Below are 18,726 nucleotides of genomic sequence, written 5' to 3'. Positions count from 1 at the left end.
CTCCAAATATCTATTCCAATCTCAACCATGTTGTGACCCTGTGAAATTCTTCTTAGGAAAGTAGTGGATTCAAGTTACAGCTGAGGTCTTGTGTTCTGCTCTCCTTTGAATTCAATCAGTTCTCACTGTCTTTCAAAGTACCTCCCTTTTTTTTTTTTTTTTTTTTTTTTTTTTTTCTGTTCCCGGTCTGTCTATACACCTTTGTAGTCTGCACTGTAGAGGCTGGACCATCCCAAAGCAGAGGGGCAATTCAAGACATGTCTCTGGGTGTGGCTACTTTGCAGATCCTTGCCTGCAGCTATGCCATGCTCACTGCACTTCTCGAGGCTTCTCTGAAGCCTCAATGTGTCCTGAAACAGAAATCGCATGGAAATTGGGAAGTTGAGTTCAGAATAGCCCAACCAAGATGAGAGGCAGTTTACAGTCTGCCAGACTGCTCTTTGTCCAGCACAGTGCTGAAGGTGGATGTAGCACGCCCTGATACACCATGAAATGTCTTTCATCTCTCAGGAACAGGCCTAGAATTTCAGGCAGTAACAAAGATTTCCGTGCCTTTATTTTACATGCCTATATCCATCTCAAGGAAACTTGGCATACAAATAGAGATATGGAAATCAAAGGTAAATTTGAATAAAAAATAGATCATAAGAATGTGAAATGCAAAATACAGGCTATAGCATGTTTTATGAGGTCCCTGTCAGGCAGAGACACAAATCTTCACAGATACAGGAAATTGTTTAAAAGCCAATTAAATTTTCCAGACTTTAGAACAAGACTGACTTTGGCCTAAACTCTAGTCTTTTATGCAGAAAATTTGGGCTAGATTATAATTTCCCTCTTCACCGCCTCCTAAAGTGAAGCTGCCCTCAGCTCCCCGTAGTTCTTTTGCTGCCATTTGCATGAGCAGAAGGATTCTGTGGTGAGTAGAAATGTAGTTGTGGCCCTGCTCTCCTGTCTTAAGGGCTCGGGCCAGAAAAGCGGGCTGAACAGGAGGGGGAAGAAAGAAGGGAAGCAGGTGCAAAGTAAATTGTTACTGACTTGTTTCCTGTAGTACAACTGCTGCTACAATTAACACAATACTCCAGAGCGGAGCCAAAGTCTATGAGTCATCTGTTGTTTAGATAAAGGCATTACTGGGTCATAAATTAGAGATGAGCAGAGGTAGAAAAACACACCTATAAGATATAAATTATGACTCCTACTCTATTTTAACCTTGTCTTCCAAATCTGGAAGAGAGGTTCATTTCTGTATTATGCTTCCTGGCATCTTTCCATGAGGTGGATGCAGGAATTCCCAGAACTGCTTGCTCTCTTTCCTACAAAAAGTTTAGCAATGCTGCTTTCCTGGCAGGGCTTTACTAAGTTCTTCAGAGGGGAATTGAGAGGATAAAAAGTGATCTAAAGCAAATTTGCATTTTGTCCAAACTGTGGCAGATGGCAGCATCAGCTCATTTTGCATGGGCTTGACGTTTTCCTCTCGCACTTTCTGCCATTCACATTGTGGGCTTTAGAAAATGTTTTGCATATTGTTTGCTGTCTGTTGTGATTCAATTGAGTAAATTAATCTCTGTCATTTAAATATTATTAGCTTTACAAAATCTGTTTGGAAAGTCTGTAATCTGTTCCATTCACTGAGGGGCCATCACTTAGAATAGCTATGCCTCAAGTTTTCTCTTTAGCCAAAAGTATCCAGTAAGGTAAATGATAATCTGCAAAAATCAGAGTAGCGACAAGTCTTGTCCCATGGATTCATACAGAGAAGTCAAACCTTCTCTTCAGATTCTTTTAAAATCTAGCTCGTGTTTGGCAGGTGTGGTCAAGCCCTGCTCCTCACCAGTCTCACTGATAGAAGATAAAATAGTTGAACTCATACTGATTTGCAATGGAAAGTCTTGTGTTGTGATCATTCACTTTGCATGAGATAAGAAGGCCAAATTAATCTGAATAATCTGACTTAAACTAAGACCTAGTTCTGCAAATTGCCTGTACAACCAAATGCCTATATCTCCCTGACAGCAATGGGAATTTACTGCAAATTCATTCTCAAGCTGTATCTGCTGCAAGGCTGTGCGGATTTCCCACTTTCAGTGGAAGACCATAGGGCAGAGGAAGTGGCAATAGACCGGTATCAAGACATTTGCTCATGTGCTGCCTCTGCTTCATGAGCTAAACCTGCTCATGAAATCCTGCTTTTCCACTTGTTTAAATATGCTAGGTGGTCTGGATTACAAAGTTAGCATAGACATTAAATGAGCAGCTACAGTCATATAATGAACAACACACTGTCAAGTGCTGTAGTTTTTTTGTGTCTTTTCACCCATCTGCCCAGGTGATGGGGTTGAAATCAAAATATGACCAATATCTCTTTGATAATAAGCAGCTGTATTTTTCTTAATTGACTGCACTTTCCTTTCTTTTCAAATATCTCTCCCCTCTTTTAGAATTTATATTTTCACCAAGATTTCATTCTTTCTAAGTCTGAATGGACACTAGGGAGGTTTACAGTTAGTGAAATGGGGATCTGAAACATCTGTATGTCTCTTCATAAATACCAAATTCTGTTCCAGAGAGTTATTTTTAATATTTGCTACTTATTGATGTATCAATTATATCTTCTGAATATTCCCTCTCTGCAGGTGCTGGAGAGTCAGGAAAGAGCACTATTGTAAAGCAAATGAAGTAAGTACATGAATATTCATATCAGTTGTTGAATATGGTATTTGTAGCATAAGCTATCTAACATCTTATTGCAATATTTATGTTATTTGAATAAAATGCAAAGAAACATCATTAAAATCAAGTTCTCATTCAGACACATAAACAAAAATACAAAGTGACTAAGACGCACAGCTGGATTGGTAATCAGATCTGTCTGATCAAATCATGCACCTGTCCAGCCCTTTACTGAAGCTTCCTCTTTGGCTTCAGTGGGAGTTGCAGTACTGTGGTGAGACCATATAAGATAACAGGCCATAGCATATTCACCTAGCCTAGTATCTCATCTCCTGAAGTAGCTACTGGAGGATGTTTCTAGAAAATTATCAGATCACACATGCAAACACACTGTAATACTTTCACCGAATACCCTGCCAATATCTGGTGATCTGTGACTCAGGGACCATCCTGAACCAGAGAAACAGAGATGGTATCGGTATGGTAAATAGTCCTCAGTTAATTCATGTCAGTTTTCTCCCGAATCTCTTTTGAAACAATGTTAACTAACAACGCCCTCATCTCCCTTTGTTCAATTTTAATTTTGTCCATATCACTGTCATTCAATTTCACTGTATTACAAGTGAAAATATTGAAATATTCACATTATGTAACTGTAGTGTCAAGATTTTTTCTTCCTTTAAACTGGGTTCTGTGGGTCATTCTTGGTCCTATGAAAATACAAAAAAAAAAAAAAAAAAAAAAAAAAAAAAAACCTGCAAAACTTTAACATGATCACACTTTGTCATTTTGTAAACACTAGCATCTTGCTGTGAAAAAAAAAAAAAGTGTCTTAAGTTATCCTAAATATTTTATACCTTCACTGATGTATTTCAAAGAGTGAAGTAAAAAATGTCATATCATAAAAGTACTTTTCTACTACATAAGCAGCTCATTTTCTAACAAGACAGATTCAGTACTATCCATCAAATATTTTGCTATTTTTTTTGTTTGATTGTTTGCTTTGTTCCACTTCAGTGGTGGATAACTTTATTTCTGTTTTGAGTTTCATTCAGGAGATATCCACTAAACCATTGAAATGTATTTTGCTGAAAGCTTCACCAAGTATGAGCAGATTAGAGATGTTCCTCTGAATTAAACACTTTAAGAAGACTGATAACCCTAAACAACTTCAAGGGAGCAGGAAGTGGAAAAGCTGAGTTATCTTTAAAGCCATGTGTATACATGCGCTGTCAACCTGAGCACAAATGTGAATTATTTTCCCAGGAAAATGTTGATGAAAATTATCACTTTTCATACAAAATATCAACTTTATGTCATAACCATTTTTTTTTCTTAAAAGGGAAATTATACAGTAAAAAAGAAATATCTATTTTTTTTCAGTGAAGTATAACATTTTCTAGAGAAGACTGATAACTACTAACAAAAGAAGTCATTTTGCTGAAAATACAAATTCACACTAAAATCAGGGTTATTTTACTCCTATTACTATAATTTTCTAATCCATAAACCTCACTCTTTCCAGACTGAAGACTTCAATCAAAGTTAAATCCTTCCACTTAGCTTTGCACAATGTCTTGTGATGCTCCAAATATAGATATGGTGCAAGGCCTAAAAAAGCTAGGATGTTTAAGAGGGATGACAAAAAAAAAAAAAAAAAAAAAAAAAAAAAAAAGTTTTCTGGCTCTCTGTGCTTCAGACTATCTCATTTCCAATGTGTGAGCTAACTTGTTTAAATCCAACCTGAGTATTTCTCTGCTATGAATTAGAAGTATAAATCTACTTTATAACATTCAGAACTGTAGAAGTTTGGGAAATAAAAAGCAGGAAACAAAATATTTGGTAACTCATCAAGCCAATTGAAACTAAATCAAAGCCTCCTGCCTGAATTTTTTCCTCCAATAAAAACATATTATAGATATTGTGACAAGTAAAACAATCCACAACTTTAGAATCCTCCATTTATTTACAGGTTGGATTTGTTTGTTTGTTTGTTTGTTTGTCTCGTTTTCCAAGGAGTGTTAGAGAACTAAATTTTCCATTTGATAGAAAGCTCCTTCTAACCACACAAGATGTTAGCCTCTTTTACAATCCTTTCTTAAGAATGAGCAATGTTTAATAAATGTAGCAAAATTCACTAACGATTTATCAGGCTGGCTAGCATCTTTTCTGCCAGAAGAGATAAAACATATATATATTTTTTTTAAAAAAAAGGGGATTAGGGAGTGGCACAAAAAAACCTTGAGCAAAAACAAGTTTTGTTCTGTAATTACAGAATCTAATTTTATTTCAGGATCTTATATGTTCTTCCTCTCTTTGTTCTTCAAAGGGAAAACATGAGAACAACATATACAATAGTTATCTGGGGACTCCATTTAGGCTTTCTCTTTTCTGTTATCCCAGATTTTCCAGTCACAGGAAAAAAACTTATCTTCTCCACATATCCTGTTTTGGACACTGATGTAAGACACTCAAAGTAATCAAACAAAGCTCATGATTATCATGGGGTAACCACACTGTCCTTCTATTCAAGTACATCACATCTTGTCATGGTTTGCTATGTAAGAAGTTCTGGCTTAATATGAGAGGGTTCTTTTGTACAGTGAGGGTGATTGAGCACTGGAACAGGTTGCCCAGAGAGGTTGTGGACCCTCCTTCTCTGGAGATATTCAAAACCCACCTGGATGCCATCCTGTGCAATGTGCTCTAGGTGATCAGAGTAAATACATCTCCCTTCTCAATAAGTCTTACTATTTCATTTAAATCACCATGTTGACATAGGATACACAGATACCTCAGGTGCTGGTAGAAAAATGTCCACAAGTATAGCCTGCATAACAGATTAGTGCTGAAATCAGCATTAAATAAATAAATAAATAAATAAAATTTTGAAATGGAGTTTATAGATTTGTCTGTTCAAAAAGTGGTTGTGAAAACACTTAAGTGAACTGTGTTCTCTTATAATGCTATAGATATAAGTACAGAACTTTTGAATTCTGTGCTATCCATAAATTGGACATGTTCTGATTCTTGAGCATTCATTTATGATCTAGCTTGTGTGTGCAAATGAACTATTTTCTGACAGGACTGAGTTTGCAGGGATAACCTGCAAATATAACCTTCCCCTTGCAGGGAAAGTGTCCCCAAGACACACACCTGTACTCATTCTGGGCTGGACTGTCAGATTCTTTCATATCACCTACTTTGGCTTGTATAGTTCTGTTAAGACTATATCTCTGGCAAGGTTGGGGGGTTGGTGCAGGAATTAGTTATTTAATAACCTGGCCTTCACCTCTGAACAACTGAAGTGAGGAATAACAGTCTTGGTTCTAGAAGTAGCCAAAGCAGCTTGCTGTCTGAGAGTACGCTACACAAAATAGATGAAGTTTTCATCCTTTTCACAACTACTGGAAAAAGATCTCTCTCTGAGCCATGATCCACTCTGCACACTGATCTCAGAGACCTTTAACCCTATGCCACACTTCTGTTAGGGAAGATTATGAAATTACAGTCCCTCTCTCAGAATCAGATTAATTGAATTTGACTGTTAAGATTCTTTGACCTTTGGAATATGGGCAAAATCCTCTTGAGTAATAGTTATTTCCCCAAAGGCTACAGAAAATATTATCATCTTTCATGAATTAGAAGTTTTAATTGATGTACAAAGAAATATTCAAGACTGTGTTTTCTGTTGAGAAAGTACCTCACAGTGTAGAAATACAATTACATTATTGTTTTCCACTCTAGATAAGACTCAGATTAATAATGAGAGGTACTAAACAAGCAATGTGAGAGCCTGGTTCTAATATTGTAGACTGTAATAATACAATATTTGAGGCCTAAGTCCAGCTATGCATCTTGCCCTGTAACCACAGGAATGGGCTGGGGACCGGTTTTGGACCCATGCAACATTACCTTATGTTGACTCACAGGTGAAAAGAAAAGTACCTGTTCAGCCAGACAACTGGGGAAAAAAAAAAAAAAAGTTATTTTTTATTGTCACAGAAACTGCTGCTGTCCCATTCCACCAGAACAGGCAGCACAGATAAATGCTTTTCCAAGGGCCAGACAGATTCAATCCTTTTTCATGCAGAGCACAAAAGTATCTGGTTCAACTTTTATCATTTAATGCATCCCAAACAATAAATATTTATTTATTTATTTATTTATTTATTTATTTGCACCAGGATCATCCATAAAGATGGTTTCACATACCAGGAACGCATGGAGTTCAGACCTGTCATTTACAGTAACGCAGTGCAGTCTATCCTGTCTATCGTGAAAGCAATGACTAAGTTAGGGATCAATTATGAAAACCCAGCTAGAATTGTGAGTATGATGTTCTTTCTCTTGAAATAGGCATTTATATATATATATATATGTATATATATATATGTAGTAGTAGAGACTAATAGAACAAAGTAAGAGTTCAGTATTTGCTTTATGATAGTAAAAACTAAGTACTGTTTGGGTTTTTGGGTTATAGATGTGATAAGATACCCTCACTTATTTTCATTTTCTAAAGACTGACACCTGAGGCCTAAACTTTGCATAAGCTGTCATTTACTCTACTACAAAAGAAATGTTCAAGTCTTATGTCAAAAAAAAAACAAAACATAAGAAATAGAAAAAAAAAAATTCTTGGCTGCTTAGTCATTTATTCAATGGTATTAGAAATGTGATAAAAATTTCCCTTTTAATAATAAATCTTGGGGCTCAGACATTTAAGGAAGGGTCATATAGATGTGTTCGGAATATTTCAGTTTCATCTTGCTCCTGGGGCAGAGATCTCATTGTACAGAAGGAGTACTGCAGAGAAGTGGAGTTTGACCTTCCTGGCATGGATAACTGTCCTATACACAAGTGTTAAGAGCAGTACTTCTCTTTTTACAACTTCATTAAGCAGCTCATAATACTGATTCCAGCACCTTGCAGGCTTTACCAAGAGGCTGGAGAAGAGAAGAAGAGGCTGAGGGGAGGCCGCATGCGGGGAGTGGAGAGGCAGGCACTGAGCTCTGCTCTTGGGGACAGTAACAGGACCCAAGGGAGCTGGGACTGAGGAGGGTCAGGCTAGGTAATAGGGAAAGGTTCTGCACCAAGAGGCAGTTAGGCACTGGAACAGGCTCCCCAGGGCATTAGTAACAGCACTGAGCCTGCCAGAGCTCAAGAAGCATTTGGAGAGTGTTCTCAGACACATGGTCTGATTTTTGGGTGGTGCTGTGTGGAGCCAGGAGTTGGACTCTATGGTCCTTCCAAATCAGGTTATCCCATGATTTTATGATTCCATGAAATAAGATTAAAGCAGTCATCAGCGAGTAGTTTTTTATCAGAAGTTTAATCAGGAAGACTAAATAATTGAGGAAACTCAGTCCCTTCTTTTGTGCCCAAAAACAAAGAGACATTTGAGAGATGCCATACTTCTCCTCAGTACATATGTTCCAAATCAGGAAATTTTTGGCTTCATTTGACAGGTAAACTGACAGTGCCTGCTCATTTACAGTAAGAAGACCTGCGATCTTCTGATAATCATGCAGAATTTTCAGGGAAATAATTAAAGGGAAAACACATACCTTTTTCTCAATGAGATGATTTGCTTGTAATTCAGATCTTGCTGAGAATTTCTCAAAGGCCCATCAGAATACCTATTGGTTCCAGTTTTGGCAAATTCTCCATATTCCCTAAGGGTTCATCTTAGAGGGAATTATAGCTACTTATCTGAGATCAGATCTCCTTCTTACAGAAGACTATATCTCATTCCATTGATATGCAATACTTTGATCTAAAAAACAATAAACAAATGCTTCAGAGGTTACCAAAGGACATACAGTCAGATGACAAAATAAAAACTAAATGTTTCTTCCTGCATTCTTTTAAGAGTCCATGTCCACTAATCATGCAAACAAATGTAAAAGTGCCCAAAACCACCACACAGAAAACAGGCTCATATGAACATGCTGCAGCTTGGCTCTGTCTCAGTTGCAATAGGCACACATACTGAGTAAGGATCCATGCCCCAGTCTGCACAGCCTAAGACAGCTGAACCTTGCAGAACCTAGCCAGCTAGTTCTGTCTCATCCTTCAGTATCTACTGCCGGGTCCAGACTCTGTTTGCCACTTATACTTGAGATATGTTCTGCCCATGTCCCAGTAGTTCAGCTTATTTTCCCAGCCTTACCAAACTTTCTGAGAAATGTATATATATATTCAATCATCATTCTTCCATAGGGATATACTCACAAAATACAAAAGTAGGGAATACAAGCATAACAACTTAATTTATTTAGCCACAGGCACTATAAAATCACCAGAAAAATACAGTTTGGAAGGGATCTCCTGAGGTTACTCTGCTCCATTCTCCTGATAAAATCAGGACCAAATAAATTGTTATTCTGGGTTGTTCCAGTCAAGTTTCAATATCTCAAAGGATGAAGATTTCTTCACATGATAGCCTCTCTGGGCCCTGCTCCAGAGTTTGAAATGCTTCACAGAATTTCACAAGGTTCCTTTGTGTTCATATTTCCTGCCTGCCTGCTTCCCCCTCCTGTGTGTCCAGTGCCTCCAATTTTGTATTTTCCACAAAATTTCTGAGAGTGCATTCCAACCCATCATCCAGGTCCTAAACAAAGAAAGGGCCCAAGTATCAGCTCCTGAGGCAAACCTAAACCTAAACCTAAATTGCTACATGTTGGATGCAGTACTGATGATAACCATCCTTTGAGCCCTAAGATCTAACGAATTAGCCAATGAGATGATAAGATCTAACAAATCACCAATGTTATTGCCCACTTACTCAGTTCAATGTGGTTATAAAAGTATTGTGGGCAAAAATGTCAAAGGCCTTGCTAAAGCCAAGATAGATACCATCCTCTACTTCCCCTCTTCTTCACAAACTAAATTTCACTGTAGAAGGCAATCAAGACAGTTGTGCGAAATTCGTCCTTGGTAAATCCATGCTGGCTGTTCCGAACCACTGTGTCTAAGATGATATCAAAGACATAAGTGACTGAAAAGCAAGATAACTTCTTTGGTTTCATATGAGGCAAGTGCTTGATCAGAGTCCTTAGGTTCATCCAGGCCTTACTTCGACCTCTTTTTTCCAAGATTTTTTTTTACTCAGAAAAAATGAATAGTTACAGAGATAAAATATTAATATTTTAAAATATAATATTAATATTATATCGATATTAAAATGTTAATTATTAATTAATTAATATTAATTAATGTTTAAATAATTAATATTTAAATGAATAAATATTAATATTAGTTAATATTTAAATATCAACTACTTTTTATTAATCTATAAAACTTCTTATCCAGTGTCCAAGCTGAGAATTTCCTGGAACTGGAGAGGCCATTGTTTCAGGAGTTGACCATGGGACAGCTTTTCAGAAATAAACGTATACCAACTATTGACTACTCTTAAAGAATGACTGCTGTAATCCACTGCTGTGTGGTTACCAATGTGAAAAAGTTTTGGGTTTTTGTTTGCTTGCTTGCTTGGTTTGTTTTGTTTTGTTTTTCTCCTTTGCATTCATTTACTTTAACAAAGTTGAAATAAGAAGGAACACTGCAAGCAGGTTATAAAACTTCTTCCAAAAATCTATGCCAGTTTCATAGAAATTTTGTTCAAGTAATTTCACAGCTTGAGGAACCAGGAATTGAAATCTTTTGTTAAGTAGCACTTTTTATTTCTTAGCATCATATACAATCAAATGTAGAAAACTGCACGTATGTTAAGTTTACCACTGAAAGCACAGGAAGACCACACTTCCATTGACATTGGAAGAATAGGCCTCTAGGAATACAGTCAAACACACCTGTATAAAATATTTGCAGTGCCTACCTTCTTTCCCCCCCATGATCACAGAAGAGCAACCTGGATGAGAGTTTTAAAGAATCTTCAAATTTCAATTGCATTTGCTAAACATAGCCCCTGCTTCCAAAAAAAAAAAAGTTAGTTTACATTTTCTGTAAAATCATGAGCCATACATAAGTTTGAGTTGTTTTGGTATGAAGCTTGACTTCAGCTGGACTTTGATCTTGCTGAGTTCTGGTCCAGAATTAGCTGCCTAAAGTCAATGAGGCATTGACTGGGCTTATCTTGGTCCTTGAAAGCAGTGAGTTTATCCATGTTCCATGATTGCCTATAAGTACTACTCAGCGATTCTAAAAGTGCCTAAGCATGCAGTTTTGAACAGCACCTGATCTGAGGAGAGAGGTTTCATTGTTTCTGGTTTTGTTTTGTTTTGTTTTGTTTCCCCTAATGTGGCACTGCAATCTGTTTTTAGCATTAAAATCGTAATGTCTAAATATCAGAGACAAACAAGATTTTATCTAAACCAGGGCTATGATAAACTCTGCTATCTTCCATTTTTACGTAAAGAACAATATTTACAGTTGCCACCTTTTGCATAATAGCCCATAATTACCAATAAGCATTTACTGGCAGGCTCTGAGCTTAAGTCATTATACACTACTCAACCAACAAATACAGCACTGTAGAAGAACAGTTATACTCATTAAATGATATGTGATATCGTTAAGGAGAATACTTTCCAACATTTATCTTGAAGCTGAACAAATGTGTGCCCTGGAGTCTAATGACAAGCATACACAAGACATCATGAGTCAGGTCTGCTGAACACAGCAGTGACATATATTGTGGGTTTTGTTTGTTTGTTTGTTGGTTGGTTGGTTTTTATGTATAGTGACAACTGCACTGCTCTCTGTTTTCCTTCAAACAAATGTAAGCCTCTATTTCCCCCCATTTTCCTCTCCACTCCAACTTAATTCCACAAATATTTTAGAAAACCTACAGTATTTTACTTTTGATCAGTCTCTGACTTGCACAAGGTTTCCAGAAACTGCAATTTCTAATGAAACATAAAGATATACAACATTTTTAAAAAAAAAATTGTTACAAAATATTGTGAAGATGTCTTCTACTTTTGAATAAAACAGATTCCCTGCCAAAACAGGGTCTGTTAGAATTAATTTCTACTTTTGCAACTATTGACTGCAAGTCTACTTATATGGCTAGGAAGGAATTATATTCTATAATTACCCACTGCTGTGACAGTGTATCAAATGACCCTATTTTAATCATGCACTTTATTTATAGTGCATTTCTAAGCCAGTAACCACAGAAAATAAATATTTTTAAATCTAATAAATTACTTGAAGTCTTTTGCAAAAATGAAGAAATTAGAGAATAATACATTTTAAAATATTTGGTATTTGTTTAAATTACTTGTTTCTTCTTCCCTAGGGGAAAGAAAGAAAGATAAAAAGAAAAGAAAAAAAAAATCAGACAGGAAATACATTCACTGCTTATATTCACTTTGCTCAGTGTGCTCTAGAGCTAGAAAACTCTTCTTCCAAATATATTCAAACTCTTATTTAGCTACATATTTCTACATTAATTTAGCCATAATATGTGCACTCTTGTTAATTTAGTTGTTAATAGTTTGCTATTCTCTTTCTTACAATACAAGCCTTCCTTCAGAGTTGGAATTTTTGTGAATACCTATGGTAAAATGAAACTGGATGAACTCTTATATAAATGAGAAAGAACAATTTAAAAAAAAAAAAAAAAGTCCATGTGATACCTGTGCTTACATGCACATCTCATGGAGATGTACCTCTCCATGGAAAATATTGTGAAAATAAGAAACTTCTCTGCCATTGTAATTCATTGTAAACCAAGTACATCTTCAAGCTGTGTTTGCATTACATTTACTGAAATTTCTCTTTAGGAAGATGAAAAGAAACTCTGTGCCATGGCAACAAATCTGGAGGATGGTGACATGACTTCTGAACTGGTGGAACTCATGAAACAACTGTGGAATGATGGTGGAATCCAGGCATGTTTTGCAAGAGCATCAGAGTACGAGCTCAATGACTCGGCAGCCTAGTAAGTGAGGGTGTAGAACATTTAGCTAGTAGCAGAGAGCATAGGAAGCGTTATAACAAGAACTCTTCGTCACATGTAGAGCAATCTATGAAAATTGCTCATCAACCTGAAAAAGGACAAGATCTTTTGTTAATCTGTTAATAATATATTAGAAACATTAAACCGAGGAAATCAAACAAAAACAAATAACAACTTAAAAAAAAAAAATAAAAGCAAAAAGCTATCGCTATGATCTCTAGGTAATTCTAAGATTGGCAAAATGAGGGGGAAAAGTGAGTTGAAACAACTAGGTTTTACCTGAAATTGTACTTTGTGTAGATTTCAAGCTGCTCAAATATACTTTCCAGTGAAAACTATGAAAGGTTTCCTCTAAACTTGCCAGACTGCATGCATTCGTGTTCCCTAGGCCATTACCATCTCAGCATACATCTTAGTCATCAGTACCACAGATTCTCTCCAGCCTGATGGCCCCAGTTCTCTTTCTGTGGCCCAAGAGGTGGCAGACATAAGAGGAGACTAGTGCTGCTCAATTCTGACTTCAAGAAAGGTCAGGATCCTGATGTGGATGGAGTCAGTAATCCCTTATGTAGTCAGATGGTCACATGTTGATGTAGTCAGTTAGCTTAGATTTTTCAGCAGTCAGTGTTTTCATAGCTTCTACAGATGTTCTTGCAGACCATCACAGGCCCTGAGTGGTCCTGTTCTGCCATTTTCTCCCTAAGGACATACAAGACCAAGAAGTGAGGTGTCATCTGGGTCTGAGTCTTCCTGGAGTGTACAAGTTTGACCAGAACCTGGGGAAGAGGGTCTGAGTTTTCCTGGAATGCACAAGTCCTGGACCTGGGGAAGGGGGAGGTTTCCAGCTCGTGTCCATTTACCTTGGAAGATTGCACTCTTACTAAGAGCTGCAGTTTGAGCCTTTGCTGCTGCTGCAGCTCCTCCTACTGGTTAAGGTTACATGCACAAGGAAGCTGCACAAGGTGTACAGTGCCACTTCACCCAGCAGATAAAAAGCGTGATCACAGGCCAGAAGCTAGGCAAACTGAACTTATTACTAACTCACCAATTTTAGATAGAAGGGACATATCATGAGTTTTTTTTTCATCTCATCTTATCTTCAGACACTTTCAGCAAGATACCTAAACACAGAAAATATTGTCTGTGATTTGTGCCTTATTTGGCATTACTTTATAGCAGCCTTGTATTTTGATTGGAATAACTGATGGAAGTACAGAGCAATCTTCTGTTTCTTTTCATATTCTTCTGATAGGTCGCACTTCATAGGTTGCCAGCATTAATAGCCCATACCAAGTCAGTAAAAGGAAAATCAATTCTTGAAATAATAACAATAACAATGGAGAAAAAAAAATACAGAAAAGGAAATTTATTCCCTGTTTACCATTCTAGTAGTGTGTGCACTGTGTCTGGTAGATTAGGTTTTGCTGCCTAAAAATAAGATAGGACGGTCTAAGGAAATTCCCTAACAGTGCAATGGACTGTGTTATGTTTTAACCTGTGAGAGATAGGAACCTCAAGGGATTCAGTATACACTGTAAAGGTGCCAGTAATTATTTATTGCCAGAGCTACTTTAAAAACAACAAAGTGATATGCTTTGCCTCTGCTTGAACACTTCTGAAAATCCTTCAACTCATTTATCTTCATTTTTAGGTACCTAAGGGTACCTAAAAGCTTTAGATATGTTTTTGAAAATCTAGCCTTTGGCTCTAAACCATTAAAATCAACTTAAGTTGAGTCCTTGATGCTAGGCTCCTAATGATCAGTTTAATCAACCATCTAACACTACATTTTAAATTGTTTAAAACCAAAAGCCTGTTTTTCAGCCTTGTAAATCAGTACCTACACAGAATATTGATTAGTACTGTGTAAACTCTGACTTTTTAAGGTTATCTTCTCTGAGTCTTTTCATTATTCATTTATGTTAATAACTCCAGGGTTGTTAGAATAATAACTTAGTGGGACCTCAGATAGGTTGAAGCTTCTGATTTTGATTAAAAAATATGTATTTTTTTATAAATATCATATACCATATTCTTGTAAACTTATAAATGTGAATGGAAAACAGCCTTGAATGTGAAATCCTCCAAAGTCTCATGCCCTCGCTTTCACTTGAAAGCAAGATATCTTTACAACAGAATATTGTTATATGCTGCAATAATTTCTAGTCAACCTGATTTGAAGATGCAGGGGTTCTTCCCTTGTGGTGATAATTTCCATTTTTCCATTTACTGAAGTAAAACAGACAAAAACATTTACTGTTATCATGGTTTCTTAACCTCCATGAGGAAGATACGGATTTTCCTGAACTCAATTCTGAGAAAGATGTTTACAATACATAACTAAATTAATTACATTTCCATATACAAGCAAAATGAGGGGGAAGGAAGGAAGGAAGGAAGGAAGGAAGGAAGGAAGGAAGGAAGGAAGGAAGGAAGGAAGGAAGGAAGGAAGGAAGGAAATGATCTAGATTTTGGATCTAGATTATATAAACCCCAATTTTAAGTGTGCAATTTACAGAGAATATTTGAAAGTGGCTCAATAGAAATGGATTAGTGGCTACATCATGTTCAGATAACCTTTTGAATTCATCAGTCAGCATTTCTTATTATTCTCTGTAGTTACCTGGATGATTTGGATAGGTTAGCAATGCCTGACTACATACCAAATGAGCAAGACGTTTTGCACTCCCGAGTGAAAACAACTGGGATTATCGAGACTCAGTTTTCCTTCAAGGACTTGAACTTCAGGTAAGAAAGATGTATTTGACAAGTTTGTGTAGTTTTAGCTTTTTTAAGTATTTTCAAAGGCATTGATCTATTATAATATTGCTAATCCTATTGTGATGTTCTTGAATCCACTCATTTAATAATTTGTAAGAGGCAAAAAACAAGTCATTTTAGTATCAGTGCTCCAACTCTAGGTATATAATGGACTGTTATTAAGAGATCTCAGAATATCAGTTTCTAAAAGGACATTTTACATATGTAAGTGTCTAAAAAGCATGATTTGTATGCTGCCATTTGAATAATTGTTTGTGACATTTCTGAAATTTGCCTACTTAAATGTCCTTAACAGCATGCAAAACACTTGATGACTACTAATTTGTATGCACTGCATTCTCAACCTTTCACTTTCTTCCTTTGGGAACAGAAATAACTGCTGTTAACATTGGAATTTGTTACTGTTAAAAAAAAAAAAAAAAGTGTCTCATTGTCTCATGGGAAATTATAGTATTAACATGCATGCCTTCATGCTCGTTTAAGATGAAAAGCAAAATGTTCAGAAAAAAGTATTGAAAATAATGTCTCTAAGAAATTTGACCGAAAATAATTGGCACTTTCATATACTCAAAATTTGGTTATGCTTGGTGAACAAACTGAAAACATAATTCTGCATTAAAATGTATTTGAATTAATTATGATCATTTCAGTGTTCAATGAGATCATTTTTCTCTGTTGATTGAATGCTATTTAATTCTTCATTTAAGGCTGCAGTGCATGCAGTGCATATTGAGGAATGCAGTCTGGACAAAAAAAAAAAAAAATAGAGATAAATTTAGGAAGCATTAGGATTAAAATATATACATTTTTCAGAGCTCTTACTTCTTCCTCATGTAGCAATTAAGTATCTCCTGAACTATTTACCCTAGCACACAGATGTTCTGATTCAACTGAGATTATATATACAAATAAGATTCTGAAGTAGATGCCCAACAAAGAAATTATCACCCCCCAAAATATCCTGATCACTCCTGAAAATTAGAGTAATAGAATCATAGAATATTCCCAGTTGGAAGAGACCTACAAGGATCATCAAGTTCAACTCCTGACTCCACACAGGAACATCCAAAAGTCAAACCCTATGTCTGATAGCACTGTCCAAACACATCTTGAACTCTGTCAGTCTTGGTGCCATTACCCCTTCCCTGTTCCAGTGTCTGACCACCCTCTCAGTAAAGAACCTTTTCCTAATTCAGCACATATCTACAAATGCTATAGTGCAATGCCATACACATACTGTTCTTTTTCTCTGACTAATATATTTCAGATAGCGTTGTACACTGGAAATCTGAGCACCTTTACATTTACAACAATTTATAAAAAAATAAAAACTAAGTCAGGATGGAGAAGGAAATTATCACAGTGCAAACACCCTCAGATATGAATGCAATCAGTTGTAATATTAAAATATTAGAGTTGTGTGTCTGAATGAAATGCAGCCTAACTGAAACTAAAGTTACCTGAGTGTCTGTAAACAGGAGAGGGGATCCTAATGACATTGAAAAGACATACACACACAAAAAACTGTGTTTAGCCTCTCTATTATGCATCATAGTAGTGTTCTGTGAGTAAATTCATTAGTGGTTTTAGGCAATTAAATAATATGAGGTAAAGTCACTACAAAACAGTCTTAGAGTTTTGAGCTGTTATAAGGATGCAAAGCAGCAATAAATCCATCTTAACCAGCCAGTTACTGCTACTTTGCATTGCCAGAGCAATGCAGAACAGCTGGGGGATCCTGATGACTCTGCATTTACCTTGATAAGTACCATAGAAACATCTACAAAGAGAGGAACGCTTCCACAGAGTGAGTTTTGGTTGATGTGCTTAAGTGAGGCTTGGGGTCACAAACCAAATGCAAATAAAAAGAAATCATGAACAGATGCTTCATTCACTAAACACTCCTCCCTCTTCTAACTGAATGAGGAAGAAAAAAAAGAAAAAAGAAAAAACATAATTTGTACCTGTGAATTAAAAGTCTGAATATTCCAATACTGCTCCAGGGAAATTAATTGTAGTTCCACGGGCAACATGTCTTGTTATTTGCTATCTTCTTAGTTATGACTTTGCTGTTTTGACATAAACTGGCTTTCTTGTGCTCTTCAGTTTATTTCACTAATTGATTTTGATTTCTAAAGATAAGAACATGCTGGAATATATATAAATATTTATTTATTTATTTATTTTTAAAGAAGTCTGGTCTCCATAGATCCTCTCCTGCACTGAAGAGCTGGTAAAGGTCTCACTGAAAATCAGGCAAACTTCATTTCAGCCTTCAGGTCTCACTGTATGTATCATTAGGACAAATGAATACAAAACTAGCCCCCTACTCATGTCTAGATTTTCCAAGAGTAGTGCTGGGAAAATACAGTTTTCAAGACTAACTTTGCATGTCTTTGCAAAAGAAAAAGATAATATCAGAAATACACTGATCACAGCATGACTTCAGCTTTGCATACACTGATTCTGGGCTGACAAGAGAAGAGCTAAGCGAGATGAGTTTAGTACAACAAAAACTGCCCATAAGCACTGCTGATCTTGCTGATCTTGTCCTATTTTAACTTCCTTCTCATGAATATTCACAGGGTCATATGTTAAAAGTGTGCAGGAAATTAATACAGATTTGTACAGATTATGTGTGTTTGTGAAACTGAAATACAGACTACATTTTGAAGCTTTCTTTTATTCCCATGTCTCTGATTTTGGAGGTATACACTGCAAATCAAGGAAGACACAAGTCAGGTGACTTTTGGGCACTAACCACAGCCAAAAGTCAAAATGCTTTTTTCATACTGACCTTGCTCTTCAGTAAGCCTGCTGAACTCAGGGAAGATATGCTTGGGAGAATGCCATTACTGTTAAGAAAATCTTGTTTCACAACAGCTTCTTGGTTTCATTTCTTCTAAGCAGGATTAAAAATGTTAAACAATGAACTGTTTCAGTCAACTTCATTGATGATGATGAAGAAAATAGGATCTATATATTGAAAAAATGATGTTTCAGTAATAAATTTTGCCCAGTTTACTACTGACTTGCTTTTCTCATATTGAATCCCAATATTTTCATTGCTAAAAAAAAAAAAAAAAAAAAAAAATGTCTTTAATTTTCAGATGCTGCAAGAGATACATCCACAGTGTAAGACCAAACTCATTTCCTTAAAGGAAGGGAGAGTGCAAGCAAGGATTAGGTTTTAGAGTTTAAGTTCAACAAAATGCAGCACAGGGAAAAGTCATGCACACAAGGAAATAGAAATAATTGACTTCTAACATGTTCTTTCTCCTTCCTAATGCACTTGAAAAATGTTTATTTTGTACATTTTATGTCAAAAAAATAGGGAAGAG

General features: G+C 36.2%; 1 protein-coding gene across 2 annotated transcripts in view; it reads left to right on the top strand.

Moving 5' to 3' along the window:
- GNAT3 (G protein subunit alpha transducin 3) overlaps nucleotides 1-18,726 on the top strand; it is a 38,884-nt gene that overhangs the window by 4,844 nt on the left and 15,314 nt on the right. For both annotated transcript variants that reach the window (XM_082751933.1, XM_082751932.1), the window contains exons 2-5: nucleotides 2,637-2,679; nucleotides 6,861-7,002; nucleotides 12,429-12,586; nucleotides 15,224-15,352. In XM_082751933.1, the coding sequence (XP_082608059.1) occupies nucleotides 2,637-2,679; nucleotides 6,861-7,002; nucleotides 12,429-12,586; nucleotides 15,224-15,352 (472 nt within the window). The remainder of the gene's footprint in view (nucleotides 1-2,636; nucleotides 2,680-6,860; nucleotides 7,003-12,428; nucleotides 12,587-15,223; nucleotides 15,353-18,726) is intronic.

The sequence above is a fragment of the Aythya marila genome (assembly GCF_965140915.1).
Source record: "Aythya marila genome assembly, chromosome: 1".
Classification (NCBI taxonomy): domain Eukaryota; kingdom Metazoa; phylum Chordata; class Aves; order Anseriformes; family Anatidae; genus Aythya; species Aythya marila.
The sequence above is the reverse complement of the archived record's forward strand: the minus strand, read 5'-3'. Positions and strand labels throughout refer to the sequence as shown.